Below are 21,316 nucleotides of genomic sequence, written 5' to 3' on the forward strand. Positions count from 1 at the left end.
TTGTGACGTGTCCTTCTCGGGGGAACATGCAAATTGACTTGACAGAGAAGAGTTGGGCAATTAATTTTGTTGCTCAACAATTTATGTAGGAATATTATGTCTGCATGTGCCTGTCTTGAACTGAGTGAGCAATCCAATAGTAGAGCGAATTTCAAAGAGCGAATGACTTCTAGCTGGCATGTTCATTTTGTAGGCAACATATCTAAGAAATTTATTCTGGACTTTCTCAATATCATAACTGTGGTTGAAGTAAGTTGGAGACCAGATCATGTTTGTTATTAATTCTAATAATAATCAATTCATTGAGTTATTCACTAGTAGAATACTAGTAGAAAAAACTGTTAATTAACCGAGGATTGATGAAATAAATAAAAAGGCATATTTTCAGCTGAATCTTCAGGTAACATCAAGAATTGATCAAAACGTCATTACTATAAATAAACCACTCTATATATGCCACTTTCTATTATGTAATTCATTTAAATATTGTTACTACTGAGACATTCTTACCTGTGATAATGAAGTGTACTTCACCAACTCCCCAGGGATTGGTTGGACTTCTCTCTGCCAACTGTATATTGGCTATTTTATTTTCAAATTCAGGTTGTAAATCGATCATTCCATACTCAGGACTATCCATCAAATTATCATTTTCATCATACAATCTCACAATCGCTGGTATACATTTTCCGACTTCAACTTTGTCAGGCATTTCGACTCGAACAATACCAACAGAAACAACATTAACAATAAGTGTGGCTGGCCTCGAAACAAGACACAAGTCAATAAGCTGTATTGTGAGTTCCCCGGATTTCAGAGGACTGATTTCTATTTCTTTAGTACTTTCCGAGTATTTGATGAGAGCTATATCATCTGAGCTTAATGCCATTTCAAAATATCCTGATCCTTGTTTTACTGGAACTGTTACTCTGTTGCCGGGATGGTTGAATATTGTTACAAGATTAGGAGACACAATGGTATCCTCAACAAGAAACAGAGAAAGAGTTGCGGTAATAGGAGGAAGATCTACGCCTTTGTCTTCTGCAGATATAAATGGTGGAGATTCCGCTGTGACATGATGTTTATGCAAAACGGATGGGTTGTAGCCTCGAATTGTAACATTAAGTACCAAACTACCTTTGTCTAATGATGGTTGAAGGGTCTGATGGAATTTATTACCGACAGGAACATCACCTATGGTTATGTTCCTTGGAAACACTCCAGTATTACTAAGGACCACTCCACTGCCTGCGGGAGCTATTTTCCAATCCAAATAAAAGCTGGTTATATTCAAAAATTTGTTGCCACAGTCATCGTAGACAGTTACATCAATGTCTATGTTCTTTGTGCTTTGCACCACCACATTACCAGAAATCAAATCCATGGGACACCCATCAACATCGGCTATTCTCAACTCTGGTTGAAGAGTAATTTTTCTAGGTTTACCACAAGTAACTCTTGTAATGATACTGCTCGTTTTAGTTTTACAATTTGAAACTTCGGGTGTATTAGAGATCATCAGTTTGACGTCGGTTTCTCCAAGTTTTTTGCAAAAAACTTGTACTATGCTATGGTCTTCTCTGGGCATGATATGGAATTGGGTAATATCATATGCTAGAGCTATGCTTTCGTCTTCGCTGACTATAATTCTTTGATGGTCAGATAACCGACCTAAGATAGGTCTGGGACCTCCAACAAAGACTAAATTGATGGATGTTCCTACAGCAAGCACGACTTCTCCCTTGGGCTCTAATCGATTCAATGTTTTGTATGCACTTACTGTGACGGAGTCTTCTAGGGCTTTGCCATTTTGAAAGTATGTGACAGTGACCTAGATATAAAAAAATAGTATGATTCCTATTTGTTATAAAGCAGACTTATTACATATTAAATGTTGGGAATTTTGATTTTTCATTGTCGATCTCCTAGATGGAATCTTCATAAGGGGAGTTACTTTGTTATTAACTTATTACTCAGGAGAGCTCTTGTGAAACCTTTCAGGCTGAAAGACGGAAAAATCGCAAAAATATTTTGGGTCTGTCTTTTTTCATTAATTACATAGTCAAGCGAGTGCGCTGGAAACATGATACAAAAGCACGTATTTTTCGGTATGATATGTTATCTCAATATATAAAAATGAACTATTGAAAAAGACAACTTACACCCAAAACGAAATGTTTATTGGACTATTGAATCCATAATTTCGTGAATGTCTGTACAATAAAAATATTATTATCATTCCTAGTTTTGTTTTGTCTGACTCTGAAATTAATAATGTTAAGAAGTTATGGACAATAATAGCGACCCGCTAGATGTTTGAAATTTTCAGCTCACATCAAAGAATGGTATTTCATTTAAGTTTTTTGTAGTTGTCTGAACTTACTTGCTGTGTATGTAATATACTGAATTTCTATTTTTATGATGTCCAGAATATTTCTTCTAATTCGAAATAAGGGTGGATTTTATGAATGGAAGGGGAAAAATTCACGCCTCTGGCTGAATTTGATCAAGAAAATTCCGATTTTTGTGGAAAATGAGAATTTTTAACCTGATAGAAAATTTTCCTACTCCAAAAATACTACTTTCATCATAGAAAAAAATTATCACATTGCACTAATTTCCATTTCAGGACCGAAGGCAGACCGTCGATGGATATCTCTCTAATACTTTTACCATCAACGCAGGCGTTCCCCAGGGATCGATATTGGCTCTAACCCTCTTTTTATTGTATATCAACGACTTATTGAAAAAAAACAAGAATCCAATATATTGCTTTGCCGATGACAGCACACTTGTCTCGTCATTCCATTTAGATTCCAGGAATTCGGCTGCAAATGCACATCTTCATCAGCAGCAGGAGATTGCATATCTTAATGAGGATCTAGAAATGATATTGAATTGGGGTGAAAGTAATCATAATCAATTCAATGTGGCGAAAACCCAGGCATTGGTGTTCTCCAAGACAAATATCTCCGAATCGGATATAATAATGTCAGGACAGACAATTATGTTACTGGAATTACAAATGCTGCTTCTCAAAAGCTTGGAATACCTTTTTGGGGAGCATGCAACTCATCCCTTCTCTCTTCTGTATTGATGTTACAGAAGAGGGCACTAAGATGTCTCTGTAAAGTCAAACCCAGAGAATCGTTCAGGAACTTGTTCACTGCCAATAAAATTCTAACAGTCATCGCACTTTTTATCCTAGAGACGGTTTGCCTTATTTATAAACATAAATCAAAGTTCAACGTTGCTGCTACTCCTTATGCTACTCGTAATAGCAATTACACCTTTAGACTTCCCATCCCAACTTCGAATTTAACCAAGGATTCCATATATTATAATGGTGGTAAGTTGTTCAATTATTTACCATTGGAAATGAGATCTGCAAATCTGAGCAACATTCATTTCAAAAAGGTGGTGAAGTACCTACTTGTTGATAGACTCTATTATAGTTTGGAAGGTAAGACCTCGTTAATCCTCAGCTCGCACAAGTTTCGCCTTCTGAGGGTTGTCGTTCATAGGGGTGCGACAGCTGATTAAAGGAAAAACAGATTCAAACAGAAATCCTTTTAATAAGTTAACAATTTTTTCTTTGTACTATCACTTTATATGCTTTATAAAGCTCAGATCAGACGTTCTTTGGCTTCTCATCGTTTTGAGGCTCAACTCAGTACACCTCGAACTTCACTGTTTAAGAACTCTTTCATTTGGAGAATTACATTTATTTAGAATAAACTTCCTGAGAACATTTTTCCAAACGAATTTAATCTCCAGTGATTCAAATCCAACGTGAATCGCTACTTTTGCACAGGCATCGCTCATAGAGCACCTTAGAGATTTTCCTGTAATGCTTGTGTTTTGTCTCGAACTTAAATTTTGCATTCATGAGCCAGTTGAATATCACTGACATGATCTATGGCAGATTGAAACAGAGTTGTATGGTACTGAAACATAATTGCAATGTGTGTACTAGTGTCACCTAGTAACCCTTCTATTCAACAAGTCTATTTTTCTCTAAGAAACTCTAGTTTTAACCCTTTCTATACGAGTGCCGTATGTATACGTACTTCCATGTGAGTACGAGTATCGTACAAGTTTAAATGATAATGGACAGCTTCACGAGTGTCTTACGAATACGGCTGAGCTGGTGTAATATAACTCTTTATTCACAACCTCAGCAGCTGCGCATTCGATAGGCAACGTACTTCAGTCAGTATCATTTTGTCATAGGGTAAACACTGTAAACATGTCTCGCAGGTATTTAACCCAAAAAGAGTTGGAAAATAGAGCCGACAATTTATCTGAGGTGGATGATAACGAGTGTATCTTAAGTAGTGGAGAAAGTGAAGATGAAGAGGCATAGAGATGATGAGCGGGAAAAGGATGATGAGCCAGAACACGATGAACCGCCAGAAAACATTAAATCCAATGAAAATGAAACAAATTCTGTTCTATGCTAATCCTTTACAAATCACGGCAAGACACGTCATAAAAAAGATACCGAAATCCAAACCTACTGTAAGACCTCCCGTTAGAAGGCGTGCAGTATGTTCTGCGAATAAAAAAATAACTGAAACAACTTACCAGTGCGACATTTATAACGTCAGATTGTGTGTGACACCTTGCTTTGAGCTGTATCACACCAAAAAGACGTTCTGAATTTCTTTATCTTTTCTTTCTTCAAACCGTAGAATTATCTTTAATTTTTTTTGTGAATCAATAGATTGATTTTTCTTATGAATAAAATGAGTATTTTGCATTTTTCTTTCATTATAATTGTTCTGAGTACGACTGTCGTATGTATACGTCAAATAAAAAAACCTGCTTACAGGGAGTACTGCATAAAAAAACACCCTCGTATAGAAAGGGTTAAATATTTCAAGTGGATAACACGTGATGTTACCATTTACACATCACCCACAAAGCAATTCTTTTGAAGTTATAAATTTCTATAAACGATACCTCAATAACTATACTAAATGCCTGTCATTTCATATTGTAATGTTAATAATATCATTATGTATTATTATTATAGAAGTTCGGAATGTCACACACATGTCAAGAGGAAATAGCACATTGTCTCTTTACAATGCAATGCACTTTTATTTTCAAAAAACTATTACTGCTTTAATTTCAATAGAGATCTTTTGATTAAAAGTATGCAAAAATTTCTGTTTGTCTATTGATAGATACCAAAGCATGAAATTCGAAGAATATTTTATTTTCATTAAAGTCTGTTTTCATTTTTCAAAAACATGCATCTTTAATGATTATTCATAGTCTGTAAAGAGGTTGAAAAGATTTTTTTTCAATTCACAATATTATGACTTGTAAAGATTTTACAATAATTTTTGATGAAACAATTATTTAACTCACCTTGCTGGTTCCTACATCCAAAGCAGTCATAGCAATATTTCCACATGATATCCCAACAGGAGGTAGTACTGCAGTCTTATTTTGTCTAAATTTTGCATCTGACTGCTTAATGTGAAAGGGTAATTCTTGGCATTTAGTAAATGGCAGCTGAATGGTTGTACCATCTTTTTCTTGTTCTGCATAGAGAGCAATATGCAAATAAACTGGAGCTCCAACTTCTGCTTCCATAACAAATTCAACTATTTCAAGGCGTGATGGAGGCAAAATAATAAACTTGGTAGATTGTCGATTGTGATGATTACGTAACATTACAGCAGATACCTCAAAGAAACCATTGCTATGGGTTTTTACATGACCCGTTTGACTAACCATACCAATACTGTGGTCACTGCTAGACCAGAGAAATCTTCCATCTCCACCTTTAGCGATCAAATCAATATCATATCTGAAAAAAAATTACTTGCTAGAAGTCTTGAAACATCGAAAAAATCTGAACACATTAAGTAAAAGTTTGAACCCTCACTTTGGCCTCGTTAATGGGTCCCAAGGAAGTATAACCTCAGAGGGGGTGATGGTGATTCGAGGGTAAATCATTAAATCAGCTTTGGCAGTGACTGGTTTGTCAAACCTTACTTTGCCAGTTTTTTCATTGAATACACCATCCAAAGAAGCTTGTACTGTGGCTATTCCTGATTTTATTCCATAACCTGTTAACCAGCTACCATTGGGTGACCGAGAATTAACTAGGAATTCCGGAGAAACTTCCATGTATATATTAACTGATCCTCCAACATAAAGTTTGTGATCCGAACTGCAAAGAAAAGTGTAAGTTGATGATCGTGTTAATTAATACAGAATAGTTTAACGTCAGATACTTTTATTTAATGATTATCACCTTGAGTACAAGTCTGCCACAATGTCATGATGATCGCCAACCAAAACAGCCCAATTTCTGTGAGGTAAAATATTCAATACCAAATAATCAGGTTTAACAACATGAAAATTTGCTGCAGGTAATTTCATCAGAGGATCGTTTACACCAACATTTCTATCTCGCAGGACAATCCGAGTGTCACCTTCTTTGAGTGCTGTAATATTGCCAGTTTTTTTGTTGGATGAACCAATTTCCATATCTTCTGCTTCAAGATAATACTGGAGATCAGGTAAAACAATTTCTTCCATACGCCCATTTTTCAACTAAAATCGTGATATGTACACTTTTTTATAAATATTAGGATTTTGGGGTTCACAAATAAGTGGTACACTTATTGGTTAACTACTTTGATGGAAGTAACTTTCAAACATGAAACCTTGCCTTAATATTTGTGGTAACTGATTAAAATTAATAATAATAGCCATAAATCTGACAATCAAAATATTCCAAACAAACAGCTGATTGGAGTATTCAAAAACAAATGCATTTGTTTATTGTAGTTGTGACATATGGAATACAACTGACAAATATTCTCAATAATCTTGAAAATTTTATGGAAGAGTGAATTCCTTTTGAAATCGAATTTAAAATTCCACTATAGAGAGGTTTATTGAAACAATATTAACACATTAATTCTGAAAGTAAATAATTTTGAATCTAGTAATACTAGAAAAAAATTGAAATATGACTATTTCTAATTAAACTTAGAATATACTACCACACACACTAGAATCACAAATTCATCATATTTTCATCAGTATGATAAGAGGGTTTAATTCATTTGAACTGAAATTATATTCTAATGATATGAATAAATCAGTTGTTTTTTGCAGTTGAGGATTAATAAATTAAATGTATTGATCTGTACTTACAAAATAAATCTTAAAAGGTACCGTATCTCCTTGCATAACATATACTTCTGGAGGCGTGATCAGTAAATTTGCAACAATCATCAACTGAACCTCATTTGTATCAACATGTTTGTATTCAGGGTATGGTAAGCGGACGGTAACCTAAAAGTTTCAATTATTTCTACAACAAAAAATTCACTGAGTGAACCTACTTTAGCTGATCCACTTTTCACCCCTTCTAGCAATATAGAATACCCCTTTTTTCCTTCATTTTCTAGATTTGCTATAGCATGGGGTGTTTCATATGGAGAATCCCTAAATGTGATGTATCGTAGAACTGTGTCCTTATTAGGTCCAAGTGAAACTATATTCCAGTCAAATTCTACACCTTCTAGTGTTGAAAATTCATTTCCTATAACAAAATGAGATGAATAAATTAAAAAATTGAAATGGAATTGTTTTACAATATATGCAATAACTTCAATTGGGACCTTAGGGAATGGAAGTTTTGTTCACTACTGAAAGTACAATTTTCATAATTCAACCCTGTCCTAGAAATTGACTTAATATATTTTTATTTTGAGTAACACTACATGGCTCTGCCCTTATTTGCTCTATCGTCAACATGTTGACACTTTAATCGCCATATCAAATTCATTTTATCAGTAACATAAGTGAAACAGTCATACATGTTTCTCCATACAAAAAATCAAAGAAAAAAAAAAGAGCTGGATAATTAAAGGAATAAAAATCTGTGTCACTAATATGAGAATACTCCAAATTTTGGATATATACTTCTAGTGAAGCTTTCCAACAATATTTTAAGAATCACCAAAACCTTTCTTCCCTGAAAATTGATCTTTCCTTTAAATATACGCCTGTCAATTCAGTTAAAGAAAAGTATCACTATATATAAATTTCGAAATTATCAAATGAATCTAAAGAAAACTAGGACATAGTCAACGATTTGAGGAGAAAGACAAACACTCCCAGTTTAAATAGACAATAGACCCAAATTTTCTCAATATTTTTATTGTACTATAGCAGAAAAACTGACATCCAATATAGAAATACAAAATAACCCATTACCTGAAAGATGTAAATATACCCAAGGAATTTAAATTAGATTATATGAATGTCGAAGAATTTTAAAATCAAAAAAACCAAGTCACAAGAAATCAACGAACTATATTTTCAAACAACTGAAAACCTTTCTTGATCAGGTTCTTCATATTTTAGCAGATTTGATTAATATTCTCAGATGTCCTGGAAACTGCATTAGTTATTCCTATCCACAAGGCGGGCGCAGTTTATTCTAAAACATGAAATTTTTACCCTATATAGTATGTTTATTATCGAGACTGTCTGCTTGAAGCATCACAAAAAATCCAATTTGACAGTTGAATGACCATATAACATCCATCAAAACAACTTACCACTGCCACAACCCAAAACGACATTAACAAAAAATTCTTTCATTTTATAGAGTAAAAAACTTTTCAATCATCTACCGAATCCAAAAGATATATCAAGTCTTGCCCACTGAATTCTATCCAATGAGAAGTTCTTTATCCACGATAAAATACTACCCCCTAATCCAAAAGCTCCTAGTTTATTAAGATTCTATAATTAAATCTATCAAATGCCTTTGAGAAATTGGAGTGAATTGATTAAACTTCACACCGACTATCAAAAGCATCCAATATGCCCTTCTGATTATATCAGCAGATTGATAACTATATTCTTGCCTTTGGAGAGCCCACATTGTTGATTAGGTTGAGTCAGTGCCACGATAATTGCTTTGTAATAGGGCAATCAAATGTTTTTGAGACCACTTAAAAAATATGAATACCTCTACAATTCTTGATGTTGCTTCTGTCAACAGATTTATGGATGAGTTCAATTAATCTATTTTCCCAAAATGAGGGAAATTGGCCAGTTGTTAGTGATAAGTTGAAAAGTATAAATAGTGGAAGATTCAAAGTATATACACATTTTTCGAAAAAGAATAAAGATACACCATCAAGACCAGAACTAAAACTACTTTTCAGTGTCTACAATTCATTGAAAGAAAATAGTGATACCTTGATCGTCAAAAGCTTTTACTTCAAAATCCTCTGGTGCTTCTTCCATGAAAAGTTCTCGAGTTGTGGTCGATATTAATAAGTCATGAATCACATCAACCATTACATCACATCTAAGCATTTGCTTTGTGTGGACGTCCTCTGCCAAAACAACAGCCATATTTCGGGCTGCCTCTTTGGTGACAGTACTGACAACAACTTTTGTGGAGCATTGCAGTTCTGGCTCTTCATCTAAAGGAGTTAGTTGTATGATATCGTTTCTTGTTGTACTCCTGTAGAGAAAAACCATAAAACAAAAATAACAAGCTACTAAGAGAGTAGAAAATTACCATTTATAGCAACCGCCTTCTGTTGCTTCCAAAGTAAAAGTTGTAGAAAAGTCATTAAATATTGGTAATAACACTCGTGGCACATTCAATTTGGAGCTGTTTGCTGGAACAATTATCAATATTAAATTTATTAATATTGTTAACGGCCTGAAATTTAAAACCGCCATAATTTCATTTGAAAATTCGCCGCATGAGTTCAAAACAAACGAATAGGTTAACTTTTTTAGGCTAATTTTGTCGTTCATCCATAGTTGCCAGTTGCCACTCTTGGTTTTGTAATAGGCGGTTCTGTGATTAGCTGCACCGGTGACAACCACTTTAACAAACCAATCTTTCGGAGATTTGCTGGCGATGGATTTTGTTTGTGTCTATCCCGTTCCTGCTCCATATTAACCCTTCACATAAGTTAGTCAGTGATTTATTCGAGGAACTAGACCATTTTTTTGACGTGTATAATCGTTTTGGTATAATAAGCTGACTCTATAGTGGCTTTCACAGACCTTTGTTTCGCAATCGCTACATGTTCTTTGTCAATAAGAATGTTTTTCTTTTAAGAGAGTCGATGTTTCTTTGTGGTCAAATAATCTATACTTTGGCGATAGATAAAGTTCTGTGAGAGACATCTCTTTCTTGAATTGAAAGGGGTGTATTTTCAGGAGAGGGTAATTTTTGGAAAAGAAAGTTTTTGGCTTTCATTTTCTCTATCTTTATGAAAATATGTAGTAAACCTCTAAAGAAATGAAGGAATCAATCAATTTCAAAATAAACTCTCTACAACGATCGTAGATCGTGCAAAAAAGTAACTTTCAGAAACAAAGTTTATTTTGGAATTAATTGATGTCTTTCTTTGGAATTTTTCCACATTTTTTGTATAAAGATGGAGAAGTAGAAACCTCTTATATAAGTTCCTAAATGCCTTTAGTAGTGATATTTTTTGCTATCGAAATGATGTCAGTAGAGTGACCAAAATAATTTATTCAAAAGAAATGCCACCAATCCATTTACAAAATACCGTCGATTAATATAGTGTGAAAACTAATTACTGGGATCTTGAATTGAATGGAACAGGCCTATGCTTAATTTTGCTATACAATAGCTTCCTCAAGCAGGAATAGTAAAAATTTTACAATAAACTGTATTAATGAGATAAATCAAAGAGCAAGAAAACGACAGGAAACTTTATTCTGGTTTCGAAATCGTACCAAAAAAACATAGCTTTTGACTGATTATGTCAAAGCAGAGCAGTGTTGATCTTAGCACTCTGGGGCAAATTTCTCCATAGAAAGGTTTTTAGTTTTCGCAGAGGCGGCAGTTTTGAAACAAATTGAAATTGGAACCCCTAGTAACATCAACAAACATTTGCCATAACTTTGGTATTTGTTAAAATTTAAATTCTTAAAATAAAGTAAAATGCGAGAAATAGTTCACATACAAGCCGGGCAATGTGGAAACCAAATAGGCGCAAAAGTAAGTCATGACTTTTTGTCTTTGCCAGAGTTTTATTCTCACCAAATCTTGTTTTATAGTTCTGGGAGGTGATTTCGGATGAACATGGAATAGACCCTACTGGAACCTACCATGGAGATTCAGATCTGCAATTAGAACGTATTAATGTTTATTACAATGAAGCAACTGGAGGCAAATATGTTCCCAGGGCTGTCTTGGTAGACTTGGAACCTGGAACAATGGATTCAGTACGTTCAGGCCCATTCGGTCAAATTTTCCGGCCAGATAATTTTGTCTTTGGCCAAAGTGGAGCAGGGAATAACTGGGCCAAAGGTCATTATACAGAGGGTGCTGAATTGGTTGATTCTGTCCTAGACGTAGTTAGGAAAGAAGCCGAAGGTTGTGACTGCATGCAAGGGTTCCAGCTGACCCATTCGTTAGGGGGAGGAACAGGTTCTGGATTGGGAACATTGCTAATATCGAAGATAAGAGAAGAATATCCTGATAGAATTATGAACACATTTTCTGTTGTGCCCTCACCAAAAGTATCTGACACCGTCGTTGAACCGTATAACGCCACTCTATCTGTTCATCAGTTGGTAGAAAATACCGATGAAACTTATTGCATCGATAATGAAGCTCTGTATGATATATGCTTCAGGACTCTGAAACTTACAACGCCTACTTATGGTGATTTGAATCATTTAGTATCTGCTACAATGTCTGGGGTCACCACTTGTCTTCGTTTTCCTGGTCAACTGAATTCAGATTTGAGGAAGTTAGCTGTAAATATGGTACCTTTTCCTCGACTCCATTTTTTTATGCCTGGATTTGCACCCCTTACTTCTCGGGGAAGCCAACAATACAGAGCTCTCACCGTTCCAGAACTCGTTCTTCAAATGTTTGATGCAAAGAATATGATGGCAGCCTGTGATCCTAGACATGGACGATATCTAACAGTTGCCGCAATATTTAGAGGTAGAATGTCAATGAAAGAAGTAGATGAACAAATGTTGAATATTCAAAATAAAAATAGTAGCTACTTTGTAGAATGGATTCCAAATAATGTGAAAACTGCAGTTTGTGATATTCCACCCAGAGGTTTGAAAATGTCCTCTACGTTTATTGGAAACTCTACCTGCATACAAGAACTGTTCAAAAGGATTTCTGAACAATTTACAGCAATGTTCAGAAGAAAAGCATTTTTGCATTGGTATACAGGGGAAGGAATGGATGAAATGGAATTCACCGAAGCCGAGAGTAACATGAATGATTTAGTTTCGGAGTATCAACAATACCAAGATGCAACAGCAGAGGAAGAAGGGGAATTCGACGAGGAAGAAGAAGCGGATGAGGGCGAGAACTGATTTTTGTCTGTGGGTTTTTCAAATCTTCCAGTAGTTTTGATGGTTATATTATTGTCTAATGTACGTGATTAACTTTTCGTCAACATGTGGTATATTAAATATATTTTAATTTTGAGTTGAATTATTTCAGACATATTTTTATAGACCATTCAGGATTAATTGAATTTCCAAAGAATATATTTTGAACATTCATTTATTTTTATATCATTCAAATGATTTTAAAAGAAAGAACATATTTTGAATCCGTTACAATTTTAATCTTTTTTGTATATTATTCGAAATTTATTTGATTCTTGTAGAATATTTTTTCAATATACTTTTGAATATTATAAAAATATGTATTTTGAGATTATTTTATATCTATAAAATATATTCAAAGAATATTCTAAAGAGATTCAAACCTTTATTCATTTTAAAATGATTCAAAATTTATATTTGAACCATAAATATGTTTTGTTTATACATATTTATAATATCAACAACAAATATGTCTTGATAATTTACAGAGGTAGTTTTTGTAAAAGATTACAAACCAAGTATCACCATAAATTCGCCCTACGAATACATTTTCTGAAAAAACATCAAAATTCAGTCATAATTTTTTTTCAATAATCCAAATTTTTATTGATATCACGCGGAGGCACCATAAAAAATTAACCAATTGATGAACAGGTGGAAATTACGGCTTACCTTCAAAACTTTTTCCTAATATTTTCATTTGTTGATAAACAACAGAAATAGTCATTCTCATTTTCACTGCTATGGAAAAAATTAATAGAACTGCACCTAACTATATTTTATTTCTTTTTTCTGGAAAATATCTTCAATGGAATAAAAATATTGAAGTATATCCAGTGTGTTGAAAAGTTACAAATTTTCCTAAAGAAAAATGTTTATAATTTTGAAAGGAATTAGATAATTTTATTGTTAGTGCTACCATCTCAGCCATTTTCCCACATAGCTAGCCAAATCTTGATTGGTGATATACTCTTATTGGCTCTAGAAAAAATATAACATCTGTTATTTCTATTATTTAATTGAAATAATATTTTAAAGCACGAAATATAGGTATATATTGGTATATATATATATATATATATATATATATATATATATATATATATATATATATATATATATATATATATATATATATATATATATATATATATATATATATATATATATGTATATATATATATATATATATATATATATATACATATATATATATATATATGTATATATATATATATATATATATATATGTATATATATATATGTATATATATATATATATATATATATATATATATATATATATATATATATATACATATATATATATATATATATATATATATATATATATATATATATATATATATATATATATATATATATATATATATATATATATATATATATATATATATATATATATACCTATATATAGCTATATATATGACGCTAGAATACGATATTAAACGCCTGTAAACACCTATATTTCGTGCTTTAAAATATTATTTCAATTAAATAAAAGATGTTATATAGATGTTATATTTTTCTAGAGCCAATAAGAGTATATATATATATATATATATATATATATATATATATATATATATATATATATATATATATATATATATTTGACATGCTCCGGGTTGCCCGGAGCATGCATGTAGTCGTAGGTCTGCATGAGAGGAAAAACGGAAAAACAAACAACCCACCCAGATAATGCCGCGCAGATAGTTGAAGTTTAACTATCAGGCACCTGTTCAACGTCTTCGATTTGCGACGAATCTTCCAAATCGATGGGTTTTTCCGTTGGGTATCTGCCACACGTACCTACAAAGTCGTAGGTCTGCATGAGAGGAAAGGGGCAACCTGGAGCATGTCACAATGCACCTCTTCGGAATATTAATTATTATTCCGACCCCGGAGCATACTTGTGGAATTGTTTCCTGGCTCTGTCTGCAGGTGGCGCAGTGGACATCCCACTGAATCAACTGCAAAGAGATTCTATGACAAGTTGGAATTATTTTCATTTGGTCGTCGTTCAGCCAAAAGGGTAGGGGAGCTGGTCTCCAAACCTGGATAAAATCAGGATGAACGTCAGCATTTGGTCGTCGTACCCACCATGACCCGTTTGTCCTTCTGGCAAACATCAGTTCAAAGGGTAAGGGAGCCAGACTGCAACCTGATTGAAATCAAGACGACTTGCAGGTTGGTCGTCGTATAATTGACGTTAGCTGTCAAACTGACATACAGAATATTTTTCGCTGTGATAATTTCGAAATTTTTTCCATTTCTGGTGGATGATCAGCCATTCACCAGTAGTTATATATCTCCTATTAGTGAGTGCGTCGGTTGTAGTGCGCAAGGACCCTCCAGACTTCTGGTGAGTGCGTTCAAACTATCACTTTCACGGAACTGTTCATCGCCTACCCTTAGGATATCAAAGGATGTGAGTTTTTCGATAGCAGTATGGAGGAACTGCTTGACAGCCTGATGGCCAGGGACAGGGATGAAGTAATTACCTTCATGGGGTTATTTCTTGATCGCCTAGGTCTGAGTCCATCAGAACTGCTAAGGAGCAGCTCCGTGGCGGCAGTTCGGGAGCCCTTTGGCCGCCTACCAGGAGCCAAGGAGCTTCTCGAGCGTCCGTCATGGAATGTATCCTCCAGACATACTCCCGTCGGCACCACCCTCTCTACTCAGTCTGAGACAAACAACGACGACAATACGATCAAGCCTCAAGAACCGGCCAACAAAAAGCGTCGCCTTCCAGAAGAGTTTCCTCCTCTTCCATCCAAACCAGTTGCTCCAGTTAACAAAAATACCGGTAACAATCCCAAAAAATGGCTAATAAGATGTCAAAGCTCCGGGACGAAGCCAAGAACAACACTTTAGAGTCAGAACTCTCAGCAACAGAATCTTCCGTCGAAGGTGACCATGAAATGTTGGTTGACGACAATAGGTCTGAAAAATCGATTTCGACTATACAGGGTGGCCCAAAACAGCCATCCCAAAATCTAAATCAGGTTGAAAACCCCAACGATCAGGAAACTAGCTTCCCCCTCCTTCCGCGTCCTGAAGTGCCCCAAAGCACACGTTCCCCCAATTGTCGTTCACCAGAAGGACAAGTGGGTTCAGTTCACAAAGCTGGCTGCCTTCCATTAGGTGAACTTTATCAAGGCAGTAAACATGGCTGACGGCATCAAGGTTCAGCCTTCTTCGGCCGAGGACTACAGGAGTATGTCCAAACTATTGGTGAGGGAAAAATTACCCACCACACGTATACCTTACCTGAAGACAGGCAAATCAGAGCCGTCTTCAGAGGAGTCCCGGAACATTTGGAGACCGCTGACATCGAGGACGCCTTGGTTGAAAAAGGTTTCCAACCATCATCCGTCACCAGGATGATGCGAGGAAATCAACCGCTCCCCCTGGTTTTGGTTCAAGTGAACCAAAATCAGAAGCATATTTATGACATCCGGGATCTCCTTAACGTTAAAGTTATGGTTGAGCCCCAACACCAAAAAACGCTGGTAGGGCAGTGTCACCGATGTCGGCGTTTCGGGCATAGCCAACGGAACTGCCTAGCTATTCCCATTTGCGTCTAATGCGCCGGTAGACACCTTTCAGGTGAGTGCAAGAAGCCACGAGCAGATCCGCCCAAGTGCAATAATTGCAAGGGTGTGCTACTGCAAACTACCGCGATTGTCCTGAGTTTCTCAGGGTTCGCAGGAGGACCAAAGTAGCTTCAAATGCCCCCCGAAGTGCACCCATACCTGGAAAGCATCCTACCGGAGCATCTGGCACATGCCAGAGCGGTAACACCTTCGCCAGGCCGACCTAGGCGCCCAGTAGTTCCCGCCCGTCGAAGGTTAGTGACATCTTTTCCGCTCTGGACCAGATGAAGAAACTCTTCATTCAGTTCCCCGTACTCGAAAAGATGTTTACGGTGAACACCAACGTGCTAACTGGAACCTGTTAATGGCTAGACAACCAACATTGCCTAGTTCTCTCAAGGTTGTATTTTGGAATGCCAACCGTATTTCAAACAAGAAATTAGATTTTGAGAATTTTCTAATACAACAAAACATCGATGTTGCACTGGTACAGGAAACCCACCTGCACAATGAACCTTTTGGTATTCCAAACTACCGTTTATACCACAGAGAACATGGACGTGCTGGAGGGGGAGTTGGCATTTTTGTCAAACGTAATTTTCCTCGGATCAGTTACATGGCCCGGAAGCCGTGGGCGTTGAGCTCCAACTGAGAAGAGGTCGTCATAGACTAATCTCAGGTTACAACCCTCCGCAGAATCGTCCACTCCTAGATTCACTGGATGAACTGCTGATGTCGACAAATACCCCCACAATTGCTGCTGGTGACTTCAACGCCAAGCAAAATCTGTGGAGCAGACTCACCAATACGAACGGCCGAGCGCTCCATGCGCATGCTGACAGGTATGAGTATCGAGTGATGGGTCCAGATGAGCCCACGTTCTACCATGGGGATTGAGGGCCTGACGTGCTTGATATCGCACTTCTCAGGAACGTCTCCATGTCCTGCGAAATTTACACTTTGTCGAAACTTGACTCAGATCATAATCCAGTCATCCTGATGCTGGGTGATGATCCCCTTCCCCAAAATTATCACATGAGATCATCTAAGGATTGGGAAGTCTTCAAGGCTCACCTAGTGGAGACACGTACAGACCGTGAGGCGCTTCAAACTCGCAACGGTCTCGACGCGGCAGTGGCAGATTTCGAATTGTTTGTAAACAACACTTTCCGCGCAGCCACAACCAGGACAGAGTGTCCTCTGCGGAGCTACAATGAGTTTCCTCCCAGGATAAAGAACCTTATCCGTGAGAGAAATCGACTCAGACGAGTTTATCAGCGGACTCTCTACCCTGGAGACAAGGCTGCGGCTAGCAGGATGGCCAACCAGGTTAAACAGGCCATAACTGACTATAGAAACGAGAGGTGGAGCGACTGTTTGGAATCGCTCGAAGCTGGGGATGACGAGCTCTGGCGAGTCATCCGCAGGCTCGAGAAGAGGAAAACCGCTCCCTCCCCTCTTCACGGACAGCGCGGCATCTGTTACTCCCCCGCCGAGAAGGCGTTGGCCTTTGCAGACACAATGGAGAATCAGTTTCGACTTAACGTTGATCCGGATGTTGATATTGACCGTGATATCCGGCTGGAATACCGGGTTACGCGCATCCTTAGGGAAAATGATGACGACGTGATCCGTCCAGCTTCAGAGGAAGAACTGAAGGGGTACATTAGGGCCTCAAAACCCAAGGAGGCTCCGGGAATTGATTCAATCAACAACAGGTTGTTGAAGCAGCTCCCGGAGAACTTCATCAGATACCTGCTGGACATTATCAACAGCTCAATCACTCTCAGATACTTTCCTCGAAGATGAAAGCATGCCGTAGTTGTCATGATTCCGAAACAGGGCCAGAACCTGCTGTTTCCCCAGAATCATCGTCCGATTAGTCTGTTTTGCTCAACGGCTAAGTTGGCTGTACGTGTTGTGCTGTAAAGGCTAACAGAAGAAGTTGAAGACCGAAATGTTCTGCCTGACGAACAATTTGGCTTCAGGAGAACACACTCCACCGAGCTGCAGGCCCTGAGACTCACCTGGGCAAATCACATTGATTATATCAAGAGCAAAGTGCAGATGAGGATAGCTAAACTCTATCCTCTGGTCAATAGAAATTCAAAACTCAATATTAAAAATTAGATTTTACTATACAACAGGATATTCAAGCCTGTCATCATGTATGCTTCAGGTACTTGGGGACAAACCACCCCGTCAAACCTCAGAAGGCCCTGTCGCTCGGTTGAGTGAAGGCCCCACGACGTCTGTTAAAATGAACAGTTTGTTCATCAAATACCCCAGTCAGGAAGGGGTACACAATGCCAGAGCGGTATAGAGGTCATTGATCTTTATGTCGCCACCAAAACACCTTACGTTATGAACCATTCGTCATCCTGACGAATCTCAGTTGAAAGGGTAAGGGAAAAAATTTCCAACCTGATGAAAATGAAGATGACTATGATTTGGTCGTCGTGAACAGTCAGACAGCTGTCAAATTGACAAGTTGACTAATTTTCGTTGTGCTAATTTCGAACTGTAGCATCTATCTTTCAAGATGGAACAATTAATAGAAACGATTTTCAATTTTACTAAGTTCGTAAAAAGCTAAAAGAAGCAGGTCTGGCTATAATATCAAAACTATTATAGAATACTATGAAATGAGTAGTACCGAACTAGTTGAAGCATATACCATCTTTGCAAAGAGAATGGACTTGAATTTGAGAAACAAAAAACCTCTAATTCATCGTCTTATCGACTCCGACTCTGACATCAGCGATCTGGACAGCGACGATATTATGTCGGGCCAAGAAAGCCAAGCGGCAAAGTCCCCAAAAAAGAGGAAAAAAGAGCCAGAAACGGCTCAACAAATCAAACAGTCTTCCCAGACTGAATGGACCAATAAGCCAAAATCAAATAAAACTACACCCGCCTTATCACAAAAGCGTGGCACTGGAAGATCAAATTCAAAAGCCTACTTAGAAAACTAAGTTGGCAAACATAGAGGAAACAGAAGTCCCGCCACCTGACTCAATGGAAGTAGGCGACGCAGAACTAGTAACAGACGCCTCGAAAAATGAACGGGCAGAAACACGCAAAAAAGCGGATAAGCCCCCACCCATAACCATCCGCGCAAAAGAAAAGTGGAAAGCTTTTAACACGATTGCTGCTGCGCAAAACATATCCATATTGCGGGTGGTGTACACAACAGATGGAAGTAAAGTCCACCTTAAAAATACAGATGATTATAGGAGAATTACTCGGATCCTCAATCAAAAGAAAATACCTTACCACACAATGAATAGCAAAAAACCACTCAGAGTAGTTTTTCGCGGGGTCCTGGAATCCATAGAGTGTGACGACATCAAGACTGAACTCCAGGGCAAAGGATTTGAGATCTTTCCGTAGCCCGTCTGAGCTAACAAGGTACCGATACCGTTCGTGCTTGTTTTAGTTTCAAGGAGCCAAAACGAAATATATGAGATCACCGAAATTCAAAACGTGCGTGTAAGCGCCGAAACACAGAAGCCGAGAAACCGAGCAGGGCAATGTTACAGATGCCAAAAATCGGTCACACGCAACGCAACTGTAAAGCAGTTCCAACCTGCGTTAGCTGTGACCTGCGGCACGTGACCAAGAAATGCAAAAGACCTAAAAACTCGCCCTTGCGATGCTTTAACTGCAAGGGAGAACACCCAGCGAGCTTCCATGGGTGCCCAGAACGCCCTGAAAATAAAAGGGCCTCAGATAGGCCGAACGAAAACAGACAGACCACAAACCCAAGTGCCTAAATGGCCGCAAAGCCAAAGAAGTACGCTGCGACTTCTACACACAGGACAAATAGCCAAAAGAAGACGACAGAGGACAATGCAATCCCCTGCCTCCCCGCCACAGGAACCCAAGAAAAACTCAAACAGCCGAAAGGATAAGGAGTCCTAGGCCCATAAATCTGACTTAAACAAGATAACGAAGGAATTTGGTTGTTGTTTCCCTGTGGTCTTGGCAGCCGCTTTTACACTTCTTTCTGAGTAGTTATTCATTTGTAGAGTTGTTCAACTCTTGTTGTCTGTGATCGTTGTCTGCCAGCCTCCTCGAACGTGTAATGCGTGTTTTTGCCACCGCGTGAATTTGTTTTGGGTGGTGGTGTGAATTTGCGTTTAGGTACCTATTCGTGTGTGTTGGCTTTCGATATCGAAAGCCACTACAGTAATTAACAAAAAGCAACTCTCTTTCAATCGTCACTAACTATCTCAACTTCTGTTCGCTTACTTTCTAAGTCAAGCGCGTGTAAATAAGTTTTACTTCAACGTTCGCCTCGCCCGATCACACTTTGTAACGCTCTCGTCACGCATTCAAAAGCTCATTCCCCAAACCAAGCGTGCGTAAAAAAGTTTTATAATGCAATAAAAATTAAAATTTACTTTCAATCGGTTACTCATATGTTAGGTGTGTTCTGTTGGCAATAATCTTATTCCAGATTGGATTACTGCCGATGTTATTTGATCTAAATAACCTAGAAGTGAGGTCAGAAGATCTGGCCCTGAACTACCTGCTCGTTACTAAATGCGAGTTCATATTAGAACGATTGCGATAATATTTTTGCGGTTCCGCAAATTTGCCTCAATTGTCAAAATACCCTGTTCATGTTGAAGCGGGCAATATCTAGGGATTTCATTGTTGAATTTTAAATTTCATTACATGAACCTGAATGATGACATACGACTCATACGAATTACGACTTTTAAGACCAAACCCCATCATGTCAGAATATAGGACTAACAATTTTCTCAAGTTTTGTTCAACAGGAGCGTGTCCTCAAACCACTTATCTTAATGTTACTGCCTGCAGGGGCGAGGGGTTCTTTTGCAAAATGAGTTTTCTTTAATGAAGGGCCAAATTCAATAATTCATTGAATAATGGGAGAGTCGGCCTGAAATAGTTGAAATATTTCTCTGGATCACTAATCCTCATTTCAGCCACAAGGTTGTGATATGACGTGGTCTCCTCAATGAAGCTTTATATATACGGTAACGTTGATATAATTTGAACAACCTGACACATTCGTCCATTTCGGATTCAATTTCGATGTATGGGCTTAAAAAACGAGAGTCAAAGCAATATAACTACTTTGTATGTTAACGTAGTACATTTTGCGGAAATCGCAAAAAAGTTCAATTTTTCCAACTTTTTTACGATAAACACGACGCCATTTTAAATCGCACTTTTTATGCGATTTTCGTTCCAACATGAACTAGCCTTATAAGAGTAATAAATAAGACTCGTTCGGGCGTCAACTCGAATCC

General features: G+C 37.2%; 2 protein-coding genes across 2 annotated transcripts in view; one reads left to right on the plus strand and one right to left on the minus strand.

Annotated features, from left to right (window-relative positions):
* The window catches only part of Gp210 (nucleoporin 210), a 29,707-nt gene extending 19,893 nt beyond the window's left edge, over window positions 1–9,814 (minus strand). Inside the window, exons 1-8 of the mRNA XM_023163089.2 lie at window positions 9,578–9,814; window positions 9,249–9,520; window positions 7,377–7,576; window positions 7,186–7,326; window positions 6,275–6,576; window positions 5,903–6,190; window positions 5,380–5,824; window positions 511–1,831 (exon numbers count right to left, since the gene is read on the minus strand). Of these exons, the coding sequence (XP_023018857.2) occupies window positions 511–1,831; window positions 5,380–5,824; window positions 5,903–6,190; window positions 6,275–6,576; window positions 7,186–7,326; window positions 7,377–7,576; window positions 9,249–9,520; window positions 9,578–9,744 (3,136 nt within the window). The 5' untranslated portion in view covers window positions 9,745–9,814. The remainder of the gene's footprint in view (window positions 1–510; window positions 1,832–5,379; window positions 5,825–5,902; window positions 6,191–6,274; window positions 6,577–7,185; window positions 7,327–7,376; window positions 7,577–9,248; window positions 9,521–9,577) is intronic.
* Window positions 9,815–10,872: 1,058 nt separating this feature from the next.
* Window positions 10,873–12,505, plus strand: LOC111507739 (tubulin beta chain). Its single transcript, XM_023163088.2, has 2 exons — window positions 10,873–11,044; window positions 11,104–12,505. The coding sequence occupies exons 1-2, from the start codon at window positions 10,988–10,990 to the stop codon at window positions 12,388–12,390; spliced, it is 1,344 nt and encodes a 447-aa protein (XP_023018856.1). The 5' UTR covers window positions 10,873–10,987; the 3' UTR covers window positions 12,391–12,505.
* Window positions 12,506–21,316: the final 8,811 nt, after the last annotated feature.

The sequence above is a fragment of the Leptinotarsa decemlineata genome, unplaced genomic scaffold, assembly GCF_025532065.1.
Source record: "Leptinotarsa decemlineata unplaced genomic scaffold, Ldec_3_MD MMD2_tig00026299_RagTag_RagTag, whole genome shotgun sequence".
Taxonomy (NCBI): domain Eukaryota; kingdom Metazoa; phylum Arthropoda; class Insecta; order Coleoptera; family Chrysomelidae; genus Leptinotarsa; species Leptinotarsa decemlineata.